This window comes from Lutra lutra, chromosome 16 (assembly GCF_902655055.1).
Source record: "Lutra lutra chromosome 16, mLutLut1.2, whole genome shotgun sequence".
Classification (NCBI taxonomy): Eukaryota; Metazoa; Chordata; class Mammalia; order Carnivora; family Mustelidae; genus Lutra; species Lutra lutra.
In genome coordinates this window covers 45,833,461-45,850,784 of record NC_062293.1, presented here as the reverse complement: position 1 = coordinate 45,850,784, position 17,324 = coordinate 45,833,461, and the positions used below count along the sequence as shown (strand labels likewise).

General features: G+C 43.6%; 1 protein-coding gene across 1 annotated transcript in view; it reads right to left on the bottom strand.

Moving 5' to 3' along the window:
• Positions 1-850: 850 nt before the first annotated feature.
• The window catches only part of RPA1 (replication protein A1), a 76,579-nt gene continuing 60,105 nt past the window's right edge, over positions 851-17,324 (bottom strand). Inside the window, exons 12-17 of the mRNA XM_047707842.1 lie at positions 16,963-17,111; positions 14,262-14,394; positions 11,072-11,248; positions 7,800-7,907; positions 4,667-4,753; positions 851-3,212 (exon numbers count right to left, since the gene is read on the bottom strand). Of these exons, the coding sequence (XP_047563798.1) occupies positions 3,108-3,212; positions 4,667-4,753; positions 7,800-7,907; positions 11,072-11,248; positions 14,262-14,394; positions 16,963-17,111 (759 nt within the window). The 3' untranslated portion in view covers positions 851-3,107. The remainder of the gene's footprint in view (positions 3,213-4,666; positions 4,754-7,799; positions 7,908-11,071; positions 11,249-14,261; positions 14,395-16,962; positions 17,112-17,324) is intronic.

The following is a 17,324-nucleotide window of genomic DNA, read 5'->3' as shown; positions in this document are numbered from 1 at the left end:
TAGAAATCCTCTGATATAAGGAAACAATGAATTTACTAGGGGAGCAGTGGCCTTCTAATGAGTGAAAAGGAAAGGAGACTTGACAACCTGTTTCACTTTTTTTTTTTTTTTTTTGAAGATTTTATTTATTTGACACAGAGAGAGAGCGAGAGAGGCAACACAAGCAGGGGGAGTGGGAGAGGGAGAAGCAGGCCTTCTGCCTAGCAGGGAGCCCGATGCGGGGCTCAATCCCAGGACCCTGGGATCATGACCTGAGCAGAAGGCAGAGGCTTTAACCCACTGAGCCACCCAGGCGCCCCCCTTTTTTTTTTTTTTTTAAAGATTTTATTTGTCGGAGAGAGAGGAGAGCGAGCGAGCACAGGCAGACAGAATGGCAGGCAGAGGCAGAGGGAGAAGCAGGCTCCCCGCCAAGCAAGGAGCCCGATGTGGGACTCGATCCCAGGACGCTGGGATCATGACCTGAGCCGAAGGCAGCTGCTTAACCAACTGAGCCACCCAGGCATCCCTCCCGTTTTACTTTTTATAAATAAAATCTCAGAAGGCATATTGCCACAGAAACACAAGTCAATATAAACCTTTATACACTGGGCTGCCAAACTTCACTTTTAGACACTATATTAATTATGTAGTCAATAGCCATGGGTTTCATTAGTGTATTAAATACCACGATCAATATTATTTATACTTTTCCAAGACAGGCCACTCAGGGAAAAAAAAAGTGGGGGAGGGGGGAATTTTTGACCCTGTAGTTCAAAAAAGAACAGCACACTAGAGATTAGCAAGGCTTTAATGGAAAGCATAAAACACTGAAAATATGGACAGAAATCAGATTATTGCCCTTTTATTTTGTCTTGCCTCTTTCACAATAAGACTGGAGGAACTCCAAGAACCATTTAAATGAAGGCAAAATGATTAGATTTTTTCCTAATTGCTTAACGCTGATGTCATGGTGTACGCAAAATAAACACTGATCTCAAAGTGAAAGATGAGAAATAGAACATGAAGAGCCTTTTGGGGTAAACCATATCCAAGAGAATTCCAAGAACTGTGGGCCAGAATCTATTTAGGCCATCCTCAGGGACCTAGATCTCTTAAAAGCCTAACTAAGTGGAGCCAATTTCTGATGCTCCTCTCCTGGTGATCTGATTTTTAGTAGGGAAATCAGCTAGATGTCCTCTCTCCGGGGAGCCGCCGTCCCCCAGAACGGCCCGTGGATTCGTCAGTCACCCAGGACACCCGGCGCCGGGTCCAGTGGTCCTGAGATGTGTCAGGGTAACTCACTCCCCACAAGGGAGAGCCGTTGTGAACGTGAACGTGAACATAGGGAATGCTGGGAGGAGTGGAATGTGAGACTGGTAACTGGGCTGAAAGCTAGATTACCACTTCCAACCCACAATTTGTCAATCCAGAATTTGTGCCGAAGACTATAATTTTCTAGTCAGTGCTTGATAAGCAAGGTCAGGCAGAAAAGAGCTTCCATAAAAATGGTTGAAGCCTCAGCCCCACAGGCAAGTGCAGCCCAATGACCACCGTCTGAGGCTGGGATGTGCCCAAACTATCGGCAGGCTTGAGAGAGACACTGTCTGTTGTGAGGAACAGAAGTCATCCAGCTTAGGGCTGGCCACTTGCCTCCGGACAGAAGACAGGTGAGGACGAAATGGCCAGGCCATCATCGCTGTCCAGCTCCACGATGGGCCGCTGTATGTCGCACCTGCCCGGCCAGGTGGACTGTGACACCGCCTGGATGCTCAGGGAGAGATGTGCAGCCAATGCCTAGTGGTGGGTCGTGGCAACCAGATAGATAATTAATACGATTAGGAACACACAGAGCAAGCATGCTCTTGCTGACTGAAAGGCCCAGTAGCATAATTACTGTTTTCTTACTAGCTCACTGTCTGTACACATTTTAGAGCCTGGTTGGTGTTAGAATGCTGTGTAAACATCAATAAGATCCCAAAATGCCCGATGATCAGCATTCTGGAGCACAATGGCTTTTTGTTTGCAGGGTTTTCATTCTTTTAAAAGATGCATTTTCGGGTCGCAAACATTAGGATGAGTGATCTCTATGCCTCAGACTGATCTTTGAGTCTGTAATGAGTTAACATCTCCCCCAAGTGAACATTTATTATGAAGGCTAATTAATTGCTTTCCAGTTACAAGAACCCTTTGCATTCAAAGAAAGTAGGATTCACATGAAGAGAATATTCTGTTTATTAAAACAAAGCAGGGGAAACAAAGGGCTTCTTCCTTCAAAATCCCTTCTATTTAACACAGCTTTAGTCAAGAAGCGAAACATACAAATGCAAGAAATATGTACAGGTAGAAAAAGTACGCATCCACCAATCAAAATGCAACATTAATTGAAGTGAAAACTAAAGCAATGCTTTGTAGTTGCCTGGATGTCCCTGGGGGACAGCAAGTCAATGCTTATCAGCTTTCCTCAGAAGAGACAATTTTGATTAATATCAGACCCATCTGACTCAGTCTATTAAACCCTGAAGGAGGGATATTCTTCAGATATAAAAGATAGGTCTTTGATTAATAATTCTACCCTATTGCCATTCCAAGCATTAACAACTATGTGGCACCTCTAGAATGAGAGAGGCTTTGAATTCCAGAAAGACACACTCACTGAAGTATGGGTTTCACATGACCCCCTCTTGGCTCCCCTTCCTGAGAGGGAACCCATGTCGTGAAGGTGTCACCGCGGGAGAGGCAGAAACCCTCATTACATCATTTATTTCACTGTCTGCAGAGTTAGGGTCAATTACTTGTGACATAATTCCTGCTTGAAGATAATGAAATCTTAATAAAACTGACAAAACCCTGAAGACAGAGGGAGTGACTGGCCCCGCGCTGTACGTGTACACCACACACGGACGCTGCCGTGTACACCACAGCTGTCGGAGTCCGTTTCCCTTTGCCTCTATCAGTGGGTACCGACGGGCTCCAAGACACGCCCAAGGGAAGAAAGTGCTTTGTCCACCTGCACCGTGCAGCTCATGTGGAAATGTCATGGGGGAAGGGACGGAAGGAAGGGGGAAGAAGGAACCAGTTTTACTTCAGCTCTTTTTCAAACTTCTGCCCAATCAGCCCTGCTCTTCTTCTCACATGAGCGCGTTTCTCCTGATGTTGATGATCAGCCTTCTGCCATATTCTTTGTAGTCCACGGGCTTCACGTCCATCACAGTGGCCTTAATTCGAGATTCATCCTTCAAGTAGAGAAAAGCAGTCTGTCAGTGGAGGAAAGCCCGTGGCACGGAGTGCTGGTGGTAACCCCCTTGGGCTTCAGGGGTTTCAATGATCCCAGCGGAAGCGAACACAAAGGCATGCGGGACTCAGTGTTCAGTCATCCTAGTACAGAAAACCGTCCCCCGTGAGAGCCCCGTTTGGAACTTCCGGAGCTGGGAGAGTGGACAGAAGCCCCTCTTCAACCTTCCTTTGTGCTCCCAAGCTCTCAGAAACCTAGAATCCAAATGGGATGGGCCTTAGCGGACTGATCTAGGTCACTTTGTTTTCTCTGCAGAGAGGGACACAGGAGCCCAGAGAAGAGAAGTGACTTGCTTGGAGCCACACAGCTAGTTCTGAGAGTGGTATGAAAGCAAAAGCATCTGCGGCAGAGGACGAAGGCCTGGTCTGCGGCCATCTCAGCTCTGCAGGAGATACAACCTCTCTGCACCTCACCTTCCTTGTCCGCACCATAAGAGCGCTGCATGAACCTTCAAGTTGTCCCCTGGTCCCGCCTCACTCTGTCATTCTATCACAGACATTTGACTCCCTCATTCCGTGCCTCCAGAAACAAACACCCCTACTAGCAGGTGCGAGGGTTAGGGCGTAGTAACACAACAGAGTGAGGACCCCCAGAACAAGCAGGGAGGTTTTCAGAACTCCTCGTGCGCTCGTCAGGACTCAACGGTGCCTTTGGAGGCAGGGTGCTGTGGTGCCCAGAAAGGGTGCACCGTCTGGCTCAGGGGCTCACATGCTTTCGTGAGCATGTGTGCCCCAGCAATGACCTCATCCTACTTATAAGAATGGTGACAAGCAAAGCTCTGTCGCTGCGGGCCAGGATCTTAAGTACGGCCATGTGCTGGCATATGACTTCTACAAACTACTTATTCTCTGCATGCCTCCATTTTTTCAGTGGTAAAATGGAGATAACGGTAGTTCCTACATGTGGGTTCCTGCCGGGATCAAGTGAGATAACAGATGTAAAGGGTGTAGAAGAGTAACCAGCAGACAGTCAATGCTCAAGTACTGTTGTTACGACTGGACTGTCCAATCATACGATATTACAGGCGACTGAAAGGAATGTTCAAGGTAATTTTAATTATGTGCAGCCTTTGTTTCCGATACCAACCTTAGGGCCTAAACCTCATGGAAGTGAGTCCACTCAGTACCTTACTGTTCTTTGTCAGTACACCAACAAAAATCCCCCAGGTTGTAACTGAAGCGAGCACACAGCATTTCCCTCTAGATGCTCGACAACAGACAAAACAATCAACCTCAGCGCTGGGAAGAGTCAATGAGTAATAAATGCAGGATGTTTAGCACTGGGTCTGGTCCACAGTATGCAATTAGCTGACAGTTGCCACCGTACTGTTGTTGTGGGTGACAGACAGCAGCTCCCCACTGCTAACTCTTCTCCACCCCAGGAGACCCCACTTACATTGTAGGTCTCTAGTTTCACTCTGATTCTGAATATGAAAGATCGGAAGTTGGCATTCTGGAAAACTTCCTCAAATGCTTGCTCATTCTGCAAAAACAAATGTAAAACTTTAGGCATGGAAGCTATCAGACCATTTGAAAATATACATTAAAATTTTTGAAGGGTGACTGGCTGGCTCAGTCAGAAAAACATGTGACTCTGAATCTTGGGGTTGTAGGTTCGAGCCCTCCATTGGGTTCAGGGATTACTTAAAAATAAAAATTTTTTAAACTTTTTATTAAGATTTTATTTATTTATTTGATAGCGAGAGAGAGAGAGAGAGAGAGAGAAAGAACAAGTAGGCAGAGTGGCAGGCAGAGGAGAGGGAGAAGTAGACTCCAATTGAGCAGGGAGCTGTACATGGGGCTCAATCCCAGGGCCCCGGGATCATGATCTGAGCCGAAGGCAGAGGTTCAATCAACTGAGCCACCCAAGCACCCCAAGAGAAAAAAAATTTTTGAAAAGACTTTTGAGAAAAACCTCTCTCAAAGTTTTTTACCCTCAGTGGTTTAAATTACTTAGGGATGACTAATCTACAGGTGTCCTTTCATTACATAAAACTGTTTGGATAGAATTTTATTAAAATACTAAAATACTCTACCTACAGTAGCCAAATTCACAGAGACAGAAAGTAGAATGATTGCCAGGGGCCAGAGGAAGGGGAAATGGAGAATTAGTATTTAATGAGTGTACTGAACTTAAAAATGGTTAAAAAGGTAAATTTTATGTTATGCATATTTCACCATAATAATAAAAAAAATTAAACCACTCTTAGAAAACACATTTCTAGGGTGCTTGGGTGGCTCAGTGGGTTAAGCCTCTGCCTTTGACTCAGGTCATGATCTCAGGGTCCTGGGATCAAGTCCTACATCGGGCTCTCTGCTCAGCGGGGAGCCTGCTCTCCTCTCTCTCTCTGCCTACTTGTGATTTCTGTCAAATAAATAAATAAATAAATAAATAAATCTAAAAAAAAGAAAAAAGAAAACAATTTCTAAACTTCAAAAGTTTTGGATGGAATCTAAGGGTTTTGAGTTCAAGCCCCACATTGGATGCAGAGATTTACTTAAAAACAAAATCTTAAAGGGGCGCCTGGGTGGCTCAGTAGGTTGAATGTCTGCCTTCAGCTCAGGTCATGATCCCAAGTTCCTGGGACTGAGCCCAGCATCAGGGTCCCTGCTCGGCAGAGAGCCCATTTCTCCCTCTGCCTGCTGCTCCCCCTGCTTGTGCTCTCTCTGTCTGACAAATAAATAAAATAGTAAAAAAAATACTTAAAAAATAAAAATAAAATCTTAAAAAAAAGAATTGAGAGAAAAAAACAGTAAAAAAACACTTTAAGTTGCCATACTGTCTTAGTCTCTGCATTTACAGTGATTTGTGAGCAAGTAAAGAAGGCAGGTAAAGTGGGTAAAGACTAGGAAAAGTTTGAAAAACACAGTTCTCTCCCTCTTTCTCTTGTCCCTCAAACACTATTTAAGCTTTATTTACCTTTTTTAAAAATAAAGTAATCTCTACACCCAATGTGGGGCTCGAATACATGACTCTGCTATCAAGAGTCACATGTCTGAGGGACGTTTCTATATGTCCTCATTCACCAGCAGTAAAAACAGTCAAAGGTAATAAGCTCATAAAAAACCCTAAAAAGCTGCCTCGAGCCTTAAAATCTGATATGAAAATAAAGAACCAGGCAAAACAGAGGAAAGATACCATCATACTTTAAAGTCAATTCTGGTTATTTCTATGAAAGGGCTTGCTGCATTATTTTCAGAGATCTCACAATTTTTAAAAGATGCATGTCAGGGAAGGGTGGGGACCGAATGGACGAAATGAAGACAGGAAACAATAAGAAAAACACACCAAACGACAAGTCTTTTTTTTCCTGGTGGTGTGTGTGTGTGTTTTTCCTTAGTGTTTTATTTATAAGTTTCCTAACCAATTTAGAGGAAAAGGGGCGGGGGGAGTACAGTTAGATGCTAATTTGTGTGGCCCAGAAAAGAGCTTTCATTGATCATCTTTACACATTTTTTTTAAATGATTTTATTTATTTGAGAGAAAGAAGATGAAGGGAGAGGGAGAAGCAGACCTCTGCTGAGCAGGGAGCCCGATGTGGGGATCGAACCCAGAACCCCTGGGATCATGACCTGAGCCAAAGGCAGATGCTTAACTGAATGGGCCACCCAGGTGTCCCCATCTTTACACATTTCCTCTGAGTATCTTTCCTACATTTAGCATAATTAGTAATCTATTCCCTACATTAAATACACCTAATATATAAAAATATAAATTTATAGAAATGAAATGGATAGTTATCTTAGGAAACAAAGTTACTTCGTAAGAACTGCCTCTGAAGACCTGGAATAGCAAGTACCTTATATGTGAGTTTAACCCAGGATTTGACTCAGCTTTTCAGGAAGGTGTTTATTATGTTAAAAGGGCACATGTGCACTTCATATTACTTCAGAAGATACCTTCCAGCTCTCAAGTGACTGTAGGCACATCAACTGTAGTGTGCTAACGGTAACAGGAGAAATAAGTGGTTTATACTTGTAAAGTATTGTTTTTAAAGCACTTTTTAAAATTTTTTTTAAAAAAGATTTTTTTTATTTATTTGACAGAGAGAGATCACAAGTAGACAGAGAGGCAGGCAGAGAGAGAGAGAGAGAGAGAGAGGGAGAGGGAAGCAGGCTCCCTGCTGAGCAGAGAGCCCAATGTGGTCCTCGATCCCAAGACCCTGAGATCATGACCTGAGCCGAAGGCAGCGACTTAACCCACTGAGCCACCCAGGCGCCCCGCACTTTCTTTTTTAAAAGTAGTCTCCACACCCAACGTGGAGCTTAAACTCACAACCCTGAGATCAGGAGTTGCACACTCTCCCGAAAGAGCCAGCCAGGTGTCCATACAGCACTTTTTTATACATTACTTGATTACTCATCGTTAGCATACCCAAGGTGGACAAAATTCGACAGAATCAGATGAGCTCTTAAACAATCATCAGACTGAGAAACTACATACAACACTCAAAAGAAATAAAAAAAAATTAAAGAGCAAAAAAAGGGTGTTATTGGCAACTGTTATAGTAATAAAAGATGAGGCCAACCTTCTCTTTTAACTCCCCAAGATGAGCAGTGCTTTGTCCAATGACGGCCTCTGCAGACTCCTGGAAACAAGTGACCCACTGATTCTCTTGAAAATCAGCAATATTTACCTAAAAGACACATTATATATTAATTTCGCCAAGAAAATAAAAGGAAGACACACTCAGGAGCCTGGAAGATTAACTTTTTCCATCCATTAAAATAATTCCCAGGGGAAAAACCAATACCACTATATATGCTATATATATTCTTTCAAAAGAATGTGGAAAATATTACAGAAAGAAGTTTAAAAGGTAAGTCTGGATCACAGCAGGAACGTAATATGCTGTGGATATGTGATTTCAGATCTCAGTGGAAATAATAATCCAACTAAACTCTCTCTCTCAGACAGACAATCCAGGTACACCATACTAGGTTCCCCTCCAGCTGCAATGCCTTTTGGACTAAAGTCTTCTTTTCCTTTTTTTTTTTTTTAAGATTTTGTTTATTTATTTGACAGAGAGAGAGATCACAAGTAGACAGGCAGGCAGAGAGAGAGGGGAAAGCAGGCTCCCTGCTGAGCAGAAAGCCGGATGTGGGGTTCAATCCCAGGACCCTGAGATCATGACCCGAGCCAAAGGCAGAGGCTTAACCCATGGAGCCACCCAGGCACCCTGGACTAAAGATTTTGAATGAGCCTCCAAAGACTGATAGCAGGTTCTCTGCATTTTAACTGTACATCCTTTGGTCACTAGTTCCATAAGACTAGTTCTAGTCACTGCTGAACATCCCAGACTATTTAAAAGCCTGAACTTAAGGGACTTCATCGAGCAGCCAAACTTACCTAGCAACAGAAATGGGCAATCAAGTGTCTTCACTTGACAGTGGTAAAATTAAACAGGGGAGAGTCAGGGAAGAAAGTGGATCACACAGAATCCAGTTGCTAAAGCAAAAGTCTTAGTACAAATAAGAAAGCACAGGGTTTTGTTTTGTTTTATTTTGAAGGTACCATTTGATGATTCTACATATTTGCTTGGCATACACATGGAGGTTTAATATCAAAAGTTATGATGAAAAAATAGGGGAGAAGGAAAGTTAAAAACACTCACATATATGAGAGGATATATCACACACTAGGATTCACACCCACAGTTTGTTTACGTCGTGCTATTCCTAGAGGCAAAAAGCACTGCTCAACAGGGCTGAGGAAGGTGACAATGAAGACACCATCTCATGAGACCAGTGTGCTGAGATTCCTATTTACGAGTGTCAAGAAAGTCTGATAAACCATCTAAAACCACTTTCTCCATCCTAGTTCAATGAACTTTATTTTCTGTAAAAACAGGAAGCTTAAACATAGAACTTTCCTGCTGAACTAACATTTTAAGGGGCAATTAGAATATACAAAGGATAAGTAAAATCCTTTATTTTTTCATCTAAAAAGTTTTTTTTTTAAATTTCCTATTACAAGAAAAAAAAAACGGAAAATGCAGAAGAAACTAGAAATCAACCAAAAACAACCTCAATCAACACTCTGGTATTTAACCTCTCACTCCGTTTTCTGTGTGCGTACATATTTCAAGACTATATCAAACATACCATTTAAAATTTGCCATTTCAATTAATAAACCTGAACATATATTTGCCATTTTCAATTTTTTTTTTTTAAAAGATTTATTTATTTATTTATTTATTTGACAGAGAGATCACAAGCAGGGAGAGAGGCAGGCAGAGAGAGAGAGGAGGAAGCAGGCTCCCTGCTGAACAGAGAGCCCGATGTGGGGCTCGATCCCAGGACTCTGAGATCATGACCTGAGCCGAAGGCAGCGGCTTAACCCACTGAGCCACCCAGGCGCCCCGCCATTTTCAAATTTAAAAAAAAAATATTTTATTTATTTATTTGACAGAGAGAGAGATCACAAGCAGGCAGAGAGGCAGGCAGAGAGGGAGGGGGAAGCAGGCTCCCCGCCAAGCCCAGAGCCCAATGTGGGGCTCTATTCCAGGACCCTGAGATCATGACCCGAGCCAAAGGCAGAGGCTTAACCCACTGAGCCACCCAGGTGCCCCCATTTTCAAATATTTTAACTCGGGTGGGGTTGGCTCAGGTCATGATCTCAGGGTCCTGGGATCGAGCCCCACATGGGGCTCCCTGCTCAGAGGGAAGCCTGTTTCTCCCTCTCCCACTCCCCCTGCTGTGTTCCCTCTCTCGCTGGTCTCTGTCAAATAAATAAATAAAATATTAAAAAAAAAAAAGAAAAAAGAAAATCAGAGATGTAACAGCTATGTAAAGTTATTTGTTACTGTTACTTTGAAAACTTCGATGCAACTTAAACTTCCTTCATATTATACTGGTTAATTCCTTTATTATATATCTGTAGTGTGGAATACCATGAAGGCATCAGAATTTGCCAGTTATTTGACTGAGCCACCCAGGCACCCCAAATATAAACATTTTAAAGGCTCCTGGTATATTATTGCCAAATCACCTTCTAGAAAAATGCAAGAATACCTATTTTCTTATACCTTTATTATCACTTATGATTTTTCTTTTTTAAAAACACCCTTTTGGGGCACCTGGGTGGCTCAGTGGGTTAAGCCTCTGCCTTCAGCTCAGTCATGATCTCCGGGTCCTATCGAGCCCCACATTGGCTCTCTGCTCAGCGGGGAGCCTGCTTCCCCCCATCTCTCTGCTTGTCTCTCCGGTTACTTGTGATCTCTCTCTGTCAAGTAAATAAATAAAATCTTTATAAATAAATAAATAAATAAATCCCCCTTCACTTTAAAGGTTTTTAAAACAGAAACAATTCTTACAATGCAAAAAAGCCACACTCCCACATCAGTATGCAGTCACATTCCTGAGAAGTCAGCTCTATGAAGGCTAAGACAAACAGATTATCTACAAGAAAAATAGCTAAATATAGGCATTGGCTGTATAAGTATAATTACTGTTCTCTAGAAATGCCATTTCAAATTAATTTATCTCCATAACAGTTAGCAGGAGAGTGTCACCAATGCTACAACTGTACTATACACACAGCAACCGAAATCAGCCGGGTATCTAAATGCAACTTTCTGGTAGGAAAAAAAGCTTTTAGTAGAATAGACTGCTATTCAGTGGAACGGAAGGCCCCTTACTTGCCGGACTTACAGAACAATAAGCAGCTCTTTAGCACTTACTCATCTGCAGGCTTCCTACCCCAAATGATCTTATTTTTGCTGTCGTCTCTCCAGGGCCTGCCACTTGGTAGGGACTCCAGAAACGGCACAGGACTCCCCATCTACCCATTCCACTTACCGCCAGGATCATGCGGTACTTGAAGCTGGGAAATTCACTGTCGCACTTCTCACAGCGGTAGAGTCCATTCTGCTGATCAATCACTTTCTTATTGCAGTCCTGAGTTGGGCAGGCCTGATACATACAGTTTTCTTTGCGAAGATACACTACCGTCGCCACAGAGCTGAAATAGTCGGCCTTCGGGAGAAAAGAGTGACATGAGACCTAGAACGCAAGGCCTACATTCGAGAGAGGACTTGGCGGCAGCCCAAAGCTTGCCCTGACATGTAAGCGCTAAGCGTTTCCAAGTTCGAATCCCTAAGATCACAATGGCCTTAGAGGGAATAATTTATGCTATAGTTTTTGAAATCACTTGTGCTGACTGCAAAACCTATGAAGATAACAAATGACGTTCTAAAGCGTATTACCCCTTAACAATAAACGCAAATTCGAAATTAGACCAAATTAGTTAATTAAAACCAGAAAAAGACAATATGAAAGACAAAGACTTCAAGAGATGAAGATTTGTTCCTCCCATTCCTCTGACTCTCCAAAGGTAACAGATGGAGGAAATACAGGGGGGAATGAGGCGAACCTAGGGAGCGATGGCCAGCCTTCCTCCCACGGGAAAAACTGCAGCAGTGATTTCCGGGATCTGCATTCCCCTTCATCTTTGTCTAGGCCATGGAGACAAACTTGGTAGAAAGCCAGACAGGAAATACTTTATGCTTTGCGAGCTATGCGGTCACCCTCTCTGTCTCAGCTCCCCACTTTGCAGCTGCGGTGCCCAGGCACCCCCACACAATGTGCAAATGCAGGCACGCAGCCATGTGCCAACCTTGCTCTAAGCCGTCAACCCGGGGAGATGGGGGAGATCTCTGAGAAGTCAACGTAGCAAGGACTAAGTCATGTGCTCCGGCTTTATGCTGTCCCTATTTGTTTTGCTTTTTAACTCTCACAGAGAGGATACAGAGTGAATAATTCTGGGGGATGAACAGCTCCCTCTGGGGCTTCCCAATGTCTCAGACCAAAAAGGCCAAACAATAATGTGAATGTTTCAGGGTGGGGCTTCACTCTAGAAGGCTCTAAGAAAGGAAGTCTCTGGGTGCCTGGCCGGCTCGACCAGGAGAGTGTGAGACTCTTGATTTCCGGATCGTGTGTCTGTGCCCCACAGTGGGTGTAGAGATTACTCCCTAGGAGAAAGTCTCCTAGGAGAATGTCTATTGAGTTTTTCTGTATTTCCAGGTAAGATCCAGATTCAATGCATGACTTTAAAGTTTGGGGACCAAATAGGTGCTCTCCAGGCCTGCTTTCTTTTCTTTTTTTAAAAAAATTGTTTATTGGGACGCCTGGGTGACTCAGTTGGTTAAGCAGCTGCCTTCAGCTCAGGTCATGATCCCAGCGTCCTGGGATCGAGTCCCACATCGGGCTCCTTGTTCTGTGGGGAGCCTGCTTCTCCCTCTGCCTCTGCCTGCCACTCTGTCTGCCTGTGCTCGCTCTCTCTCTCTCTGACAAATAAATAAATAAAATCTTTAAAAAAAAAAAATTGTTTATTTATTTTCAAGTAATCTCTACACCCAACAGGGGTCCGAGCTCACAACCCAGAGATCCAAGAGTCACACGTTCTTCCAACTGAGCCATCCAGGTGCCCCCAAGCCTGCTTTCTTTCTTTCTTTAAAAAAAGATTATTTATTTATTTATTTGACACACACACAGAGAGAGAGAGAGAGATATCACAAGTAGGCAGAGAAGCAGGCAGAGAGAGGGGGAAGGAGGCTCCCTGCTGAGCAGAGAGCCGGATACGGGGCTTAATCCCAGGACCTCAGGATCATGACCTGAGCTGAAGGCTGAAGCTTTAACCCACTGAGCTACCCAGGTGCCCCTCTTTCTTACTTTTTAAAAAAATATTTTATTTATTTATTTGAGAGAGAGAGAGAGAGAGAGTGAAAGAGAGCATGAGAGGGGAGAAGGTCAGAGGAAGAAGCAGACTCCCCAAGGAGCTGGGAGCCTGATGTGGGACTCGATCCCAGCATTTTAGCATCATGACCTGAGCCGAAGGCAGTCACCCAACCAACTGAGCCACCCAGGCACCCTCCCCTCCCCAGGCTTGACTTCTTATAACACACTTTAGATCTAAGAGGGAAACTGGGTGTTAAGAGAACCCGAAGAGTTCCTTCAGGTTCCTCTGACAGGGCAACACAGAACTGTCTAATTTTTAATTTTCAAGATGCTGTATGACAGCATCATAACGGGTTGTTGATGACAATGACAGATAAAGGAGTGCGGCAAAATGAGACAATAATGAATAAAAACTGTATTATATAATATGAAAATAATAAAAGTAGGAATTGTGGAGGGCATAAAGGAGAAATAAGTGACTTAAATATTGAACTGCTGGCAGAATACAGGTTTAGATCAAGATGGGAAGAGCATCATTACATACAAACAGCGAAAGGAAGCTACAACGAACGTCAATTATGAGAGGCACTTCCTGTCAGAGAAGAGTGGCAAACGCTCAGCCCATGAGAGGTTAGTGTCGTGCAGCCAGCAAAGGCCCATGGGAATGGCCTAATGTCTGACATGGAGGCTTGCTAATGCCCAGTGTTGGTTTTGTTTTTTTTTTTTAAAGATTTTATTTATTTATTTGACAGAGATCACAAGTAGGCAGAGAGGCAGGCAGAGAGAGAGAGAGAGGAGGAAGCAGGCTGAGCAGAGAGCCCGATGAGCAGAGAGCCCGATGCGGGGCTCAATCCCAGGACCCTGGGATCATGACCTGAGCCAAAGGCAGAGGCTTTAACCCACTGAGCCACCCAGGCGCCCCCTCAGGGTTGGTTTTAACCTTCAAACACATCTTCTTGGTATGTGAGCATTTCAATTTGCAGGAACAATCAGCAAAAATAAATATGGACCTGAAGTCATTACCACTTCATTAAGATCCCTCTAAGAATTAAACAACTCTCTAAGTCCAAGTTCTTAACATTTTTTTTTTTTTTTTTTTGCCTCAAGACATGTGAGAGCTACAACATATAGGCATGGCTTCCTCACTCTGGCACTGGTTCTCAGCCGTCATGCCATGCTCTGGTCAGAGCTCCGCTTAAGAACCATAGCTCTGGAAGAACGTCTGATAGCCAGTACCAGGAATCAGGTTTGAAAACTCATCTTTTTGCACCATTTATGTGCTTCTGTGAAGAAAGTCAGGAATGTGGGATACCTTGTCACCATGGCCCAGGTTCTCTGATTTAGCCTCATACAAAGTTTTCCAGTTGGTATTGCTCCCTCCTGTTCCTCCACTCTTTAGATCAGAGATAGAAACACCATCTAAGGCTTGTCCTTCTGAGTCGAACCTGAAAAATAAACAAAGAAACGACAGGCACTTTATATATTTTTTGAACATGCCACTTGTTTCTGAATGCCAGATACAGGCTATCCATACTCCCAACCCCCTACTTGTCCAACTTTCATGGGTCCTGGTCACATGGGCTGAAATTAGTATCTTCCTACTTGTATCTTAAGTGAACTGCAGGAAGGGAATGACCTCTTTTTATCTCAATTGCTTTGATGCCCCCCAGTGGTCAAGAAAGACAGTACCAAAATACAACAACCTTTTCTTAAATTAGCATCTGGTACATAGTTCTTTAGGTTACTGATGCTCATTCTCAGCCAATAGCTGCATTTTTATCATTACTGACATATATCAGCATAGAAAGTGACAGTCCCATATTATAACATGGTGGCATGTTCCCACGGTAAAAGATCTTATAAGCCTGGGGCATGTGGGTGGCTCAGTTGGTTAAGTGTCTGACTTCTAAGCGCCTGACTTCAGTCATAACCTCAGGGTCCTGGGACTGAGCTCTGCCTTGGAATCCACACTCAGTGGGGAGTCTGCTTATCACTCTCCCTCTGCCCCTTTCCCCAGCTTGTGCTCTGTCTCAAATAAATTAAATCTTTTTTTTTTTTTAAGATTTTATGTATTTATTTGACAGAAAGAGAGAGAGAGATCACAGGCAGGCAGAGAGAGAGAGGGAAACAGGCTCCCTGCTGAGCAGAGAGCCTGATGAGGGCTCAATCCCAGGACTCTGAGATCATGACCTGAGCCGAAGGCAGAGGCTTAACCCACTGAGCTACCTGGCACTCCTCAAATAAATAAAATCTTAAAAAAAAAAAAAGATCTTAAAAGCCTGATATAGAGTTTAAAGGATTCTATAACCCAAAGTAATTTAACAGAAGACATCTATTTTCTTGTAGATTTATCTTCTTAGTGAGATTTTACCTATGCCAATATCAAGATTGACATTAATTTATGCCACGTTATTAGTAAAAACGATTCTACTTCTTGATCACGTAACAGCTGATATGAAGGAAAGTGGCTCAAAAACATACTTGTGACAGGAAGAGTCAGTCTGAGATTAAAAACATGCGAATGTCATCTAAAAGGAGGCTGACTAAAAGCTAACCACATACAGAACAGGCTTTTTACAAAGAGACCATCTAACAGAGTGGTTGCTGCCCTAAGCCGCAGACAATTGTCTTCACATTCTGTCAGGTAAGCAGCTAAATCTGTCACAGAAGCACAGCAAGGTCCATAAATCTGTTTCACCACTACTAGCTACACCAGTGTACAGTTTCAGAAACTCCAAGGAGGCATTTGCCACCGAAGATAGCTCATCAGGAATCAACAGAGCAAGGACAGAGGCAGCCCTTCTTACAATAAAAAAAATCCCACATTTTTATAACCAAGATCTAACATCTCCAATCCTTGCCTAGGTGGGGTGTGTGCACTGAACTTCTCTTTGATCAGTGCCAGTTGTTTTATTCTGGAGACAGCCGTGTCTTTTGATGTTGACCATGATCACTGTTCTTGACAAGTAAAATACGAAGACCTTAATATGGGCATACAATTAACCTGGGGTCGAGCTCTAGGGCCCGAAAGAAAATCAAGCAAAGAGGACAAACCAAAGCTGTGGTTATTTCTGGTCCGACTACAAACAGGCCCTGCCTTCTACCATCCTGCCAGCTCCTGGGATAGTTACATACGGATACATGTGGATACTCAGGAGGCTGGCTTGAATGACACGAACGCTCTAGTAGCTGTTTCACAAAATTATTCACATTTTAGTGCTGCTAGTGGTTCACGTTACACTCAGAATAAAAGTGAGAAGTCTGTCACAGGAGCTAATTCTTTAAGTACTAAAACCCTAGGGCAGAGGTGGAAACGGACACACCGCTCCGGGACTACAGCTACACAAATTATTAAAGCTCAAGCGCTGCAGCGTTTCCCTGACCACATCGATTCTTGCATGCTGTGCTTCAGTTTGAAGTGCTCCTTAAAGCAGGGTTTTAAACCCTACAAAGCTAGATATAGTGAGGAGACTTTAATAGGCTCTCCTCATCCCCTGAGTGCTTGGGGAATAACAATATAATGCCAACAAAGGCCCATTGTTCCCACTGCACTTTATCAGAGCCCAGTGAACATACACCAGGAGATGTGATCAGCACCAACAACTGGACAGAACAAGGAAGCACATTCCTCCCCCAGCCCACAGAAGCCTGCAGCTTTAAACCTAGGAAACAAAGTGGCCTCCCGCCCACGGTCCTTCAGCACACAGCCGTGAGAGCCTGGCCTCCCCCTACTTCGGCAGGATCGAGGTCAGCAGCAGCATTTCCCTTCGGCTGGCCTCCTCCGGAATCTCTGGGTTTGTCATGGGATTACAGTTTTGTCAGTTTAAGGGCTTTAAGGCCATCCTCTCAGAAGGCATAACGCTTCCAAGAAATATAGGAACTGCTCCATTCAGTAACAAAGCCCTCTGCTCTAGAGATGGCTCACATACTGATCATGAGGGCCCAAAGAGCCAGCTCTTCTGACTCAGAGGCTGGGCTCAAATAACTCCTTTGTGTAGCCCCATAAAACCTACCATCCACGAAGCTTATAGGCCTCTGGGATGTCAGGATTCACAATGACCGTGCTTGAAGACAGTACAGAAAGGCTCCGTCCACCAAAATCAGAAACTCTAGCTCCTTTGATAGCCATCACGGGTTGTCTAGAACCATCGAATCTATCAGCCTGAGTAATGACAAAAACACCAAACAAATACAGTGAATAGGTGTCACTAGCAGGAAGAACACGTGGAACATTTTTACAGAAAATAAGGAAAACAATCAATATCAGAGTAAATGCCGTGAGTGGTACATGGAATCTATCCAAGATAACCTCGCACACAAGAATCTGTTCAAAGATACAGCAAAACTAATCTAGAGTCAGAGAAAACATCATTTC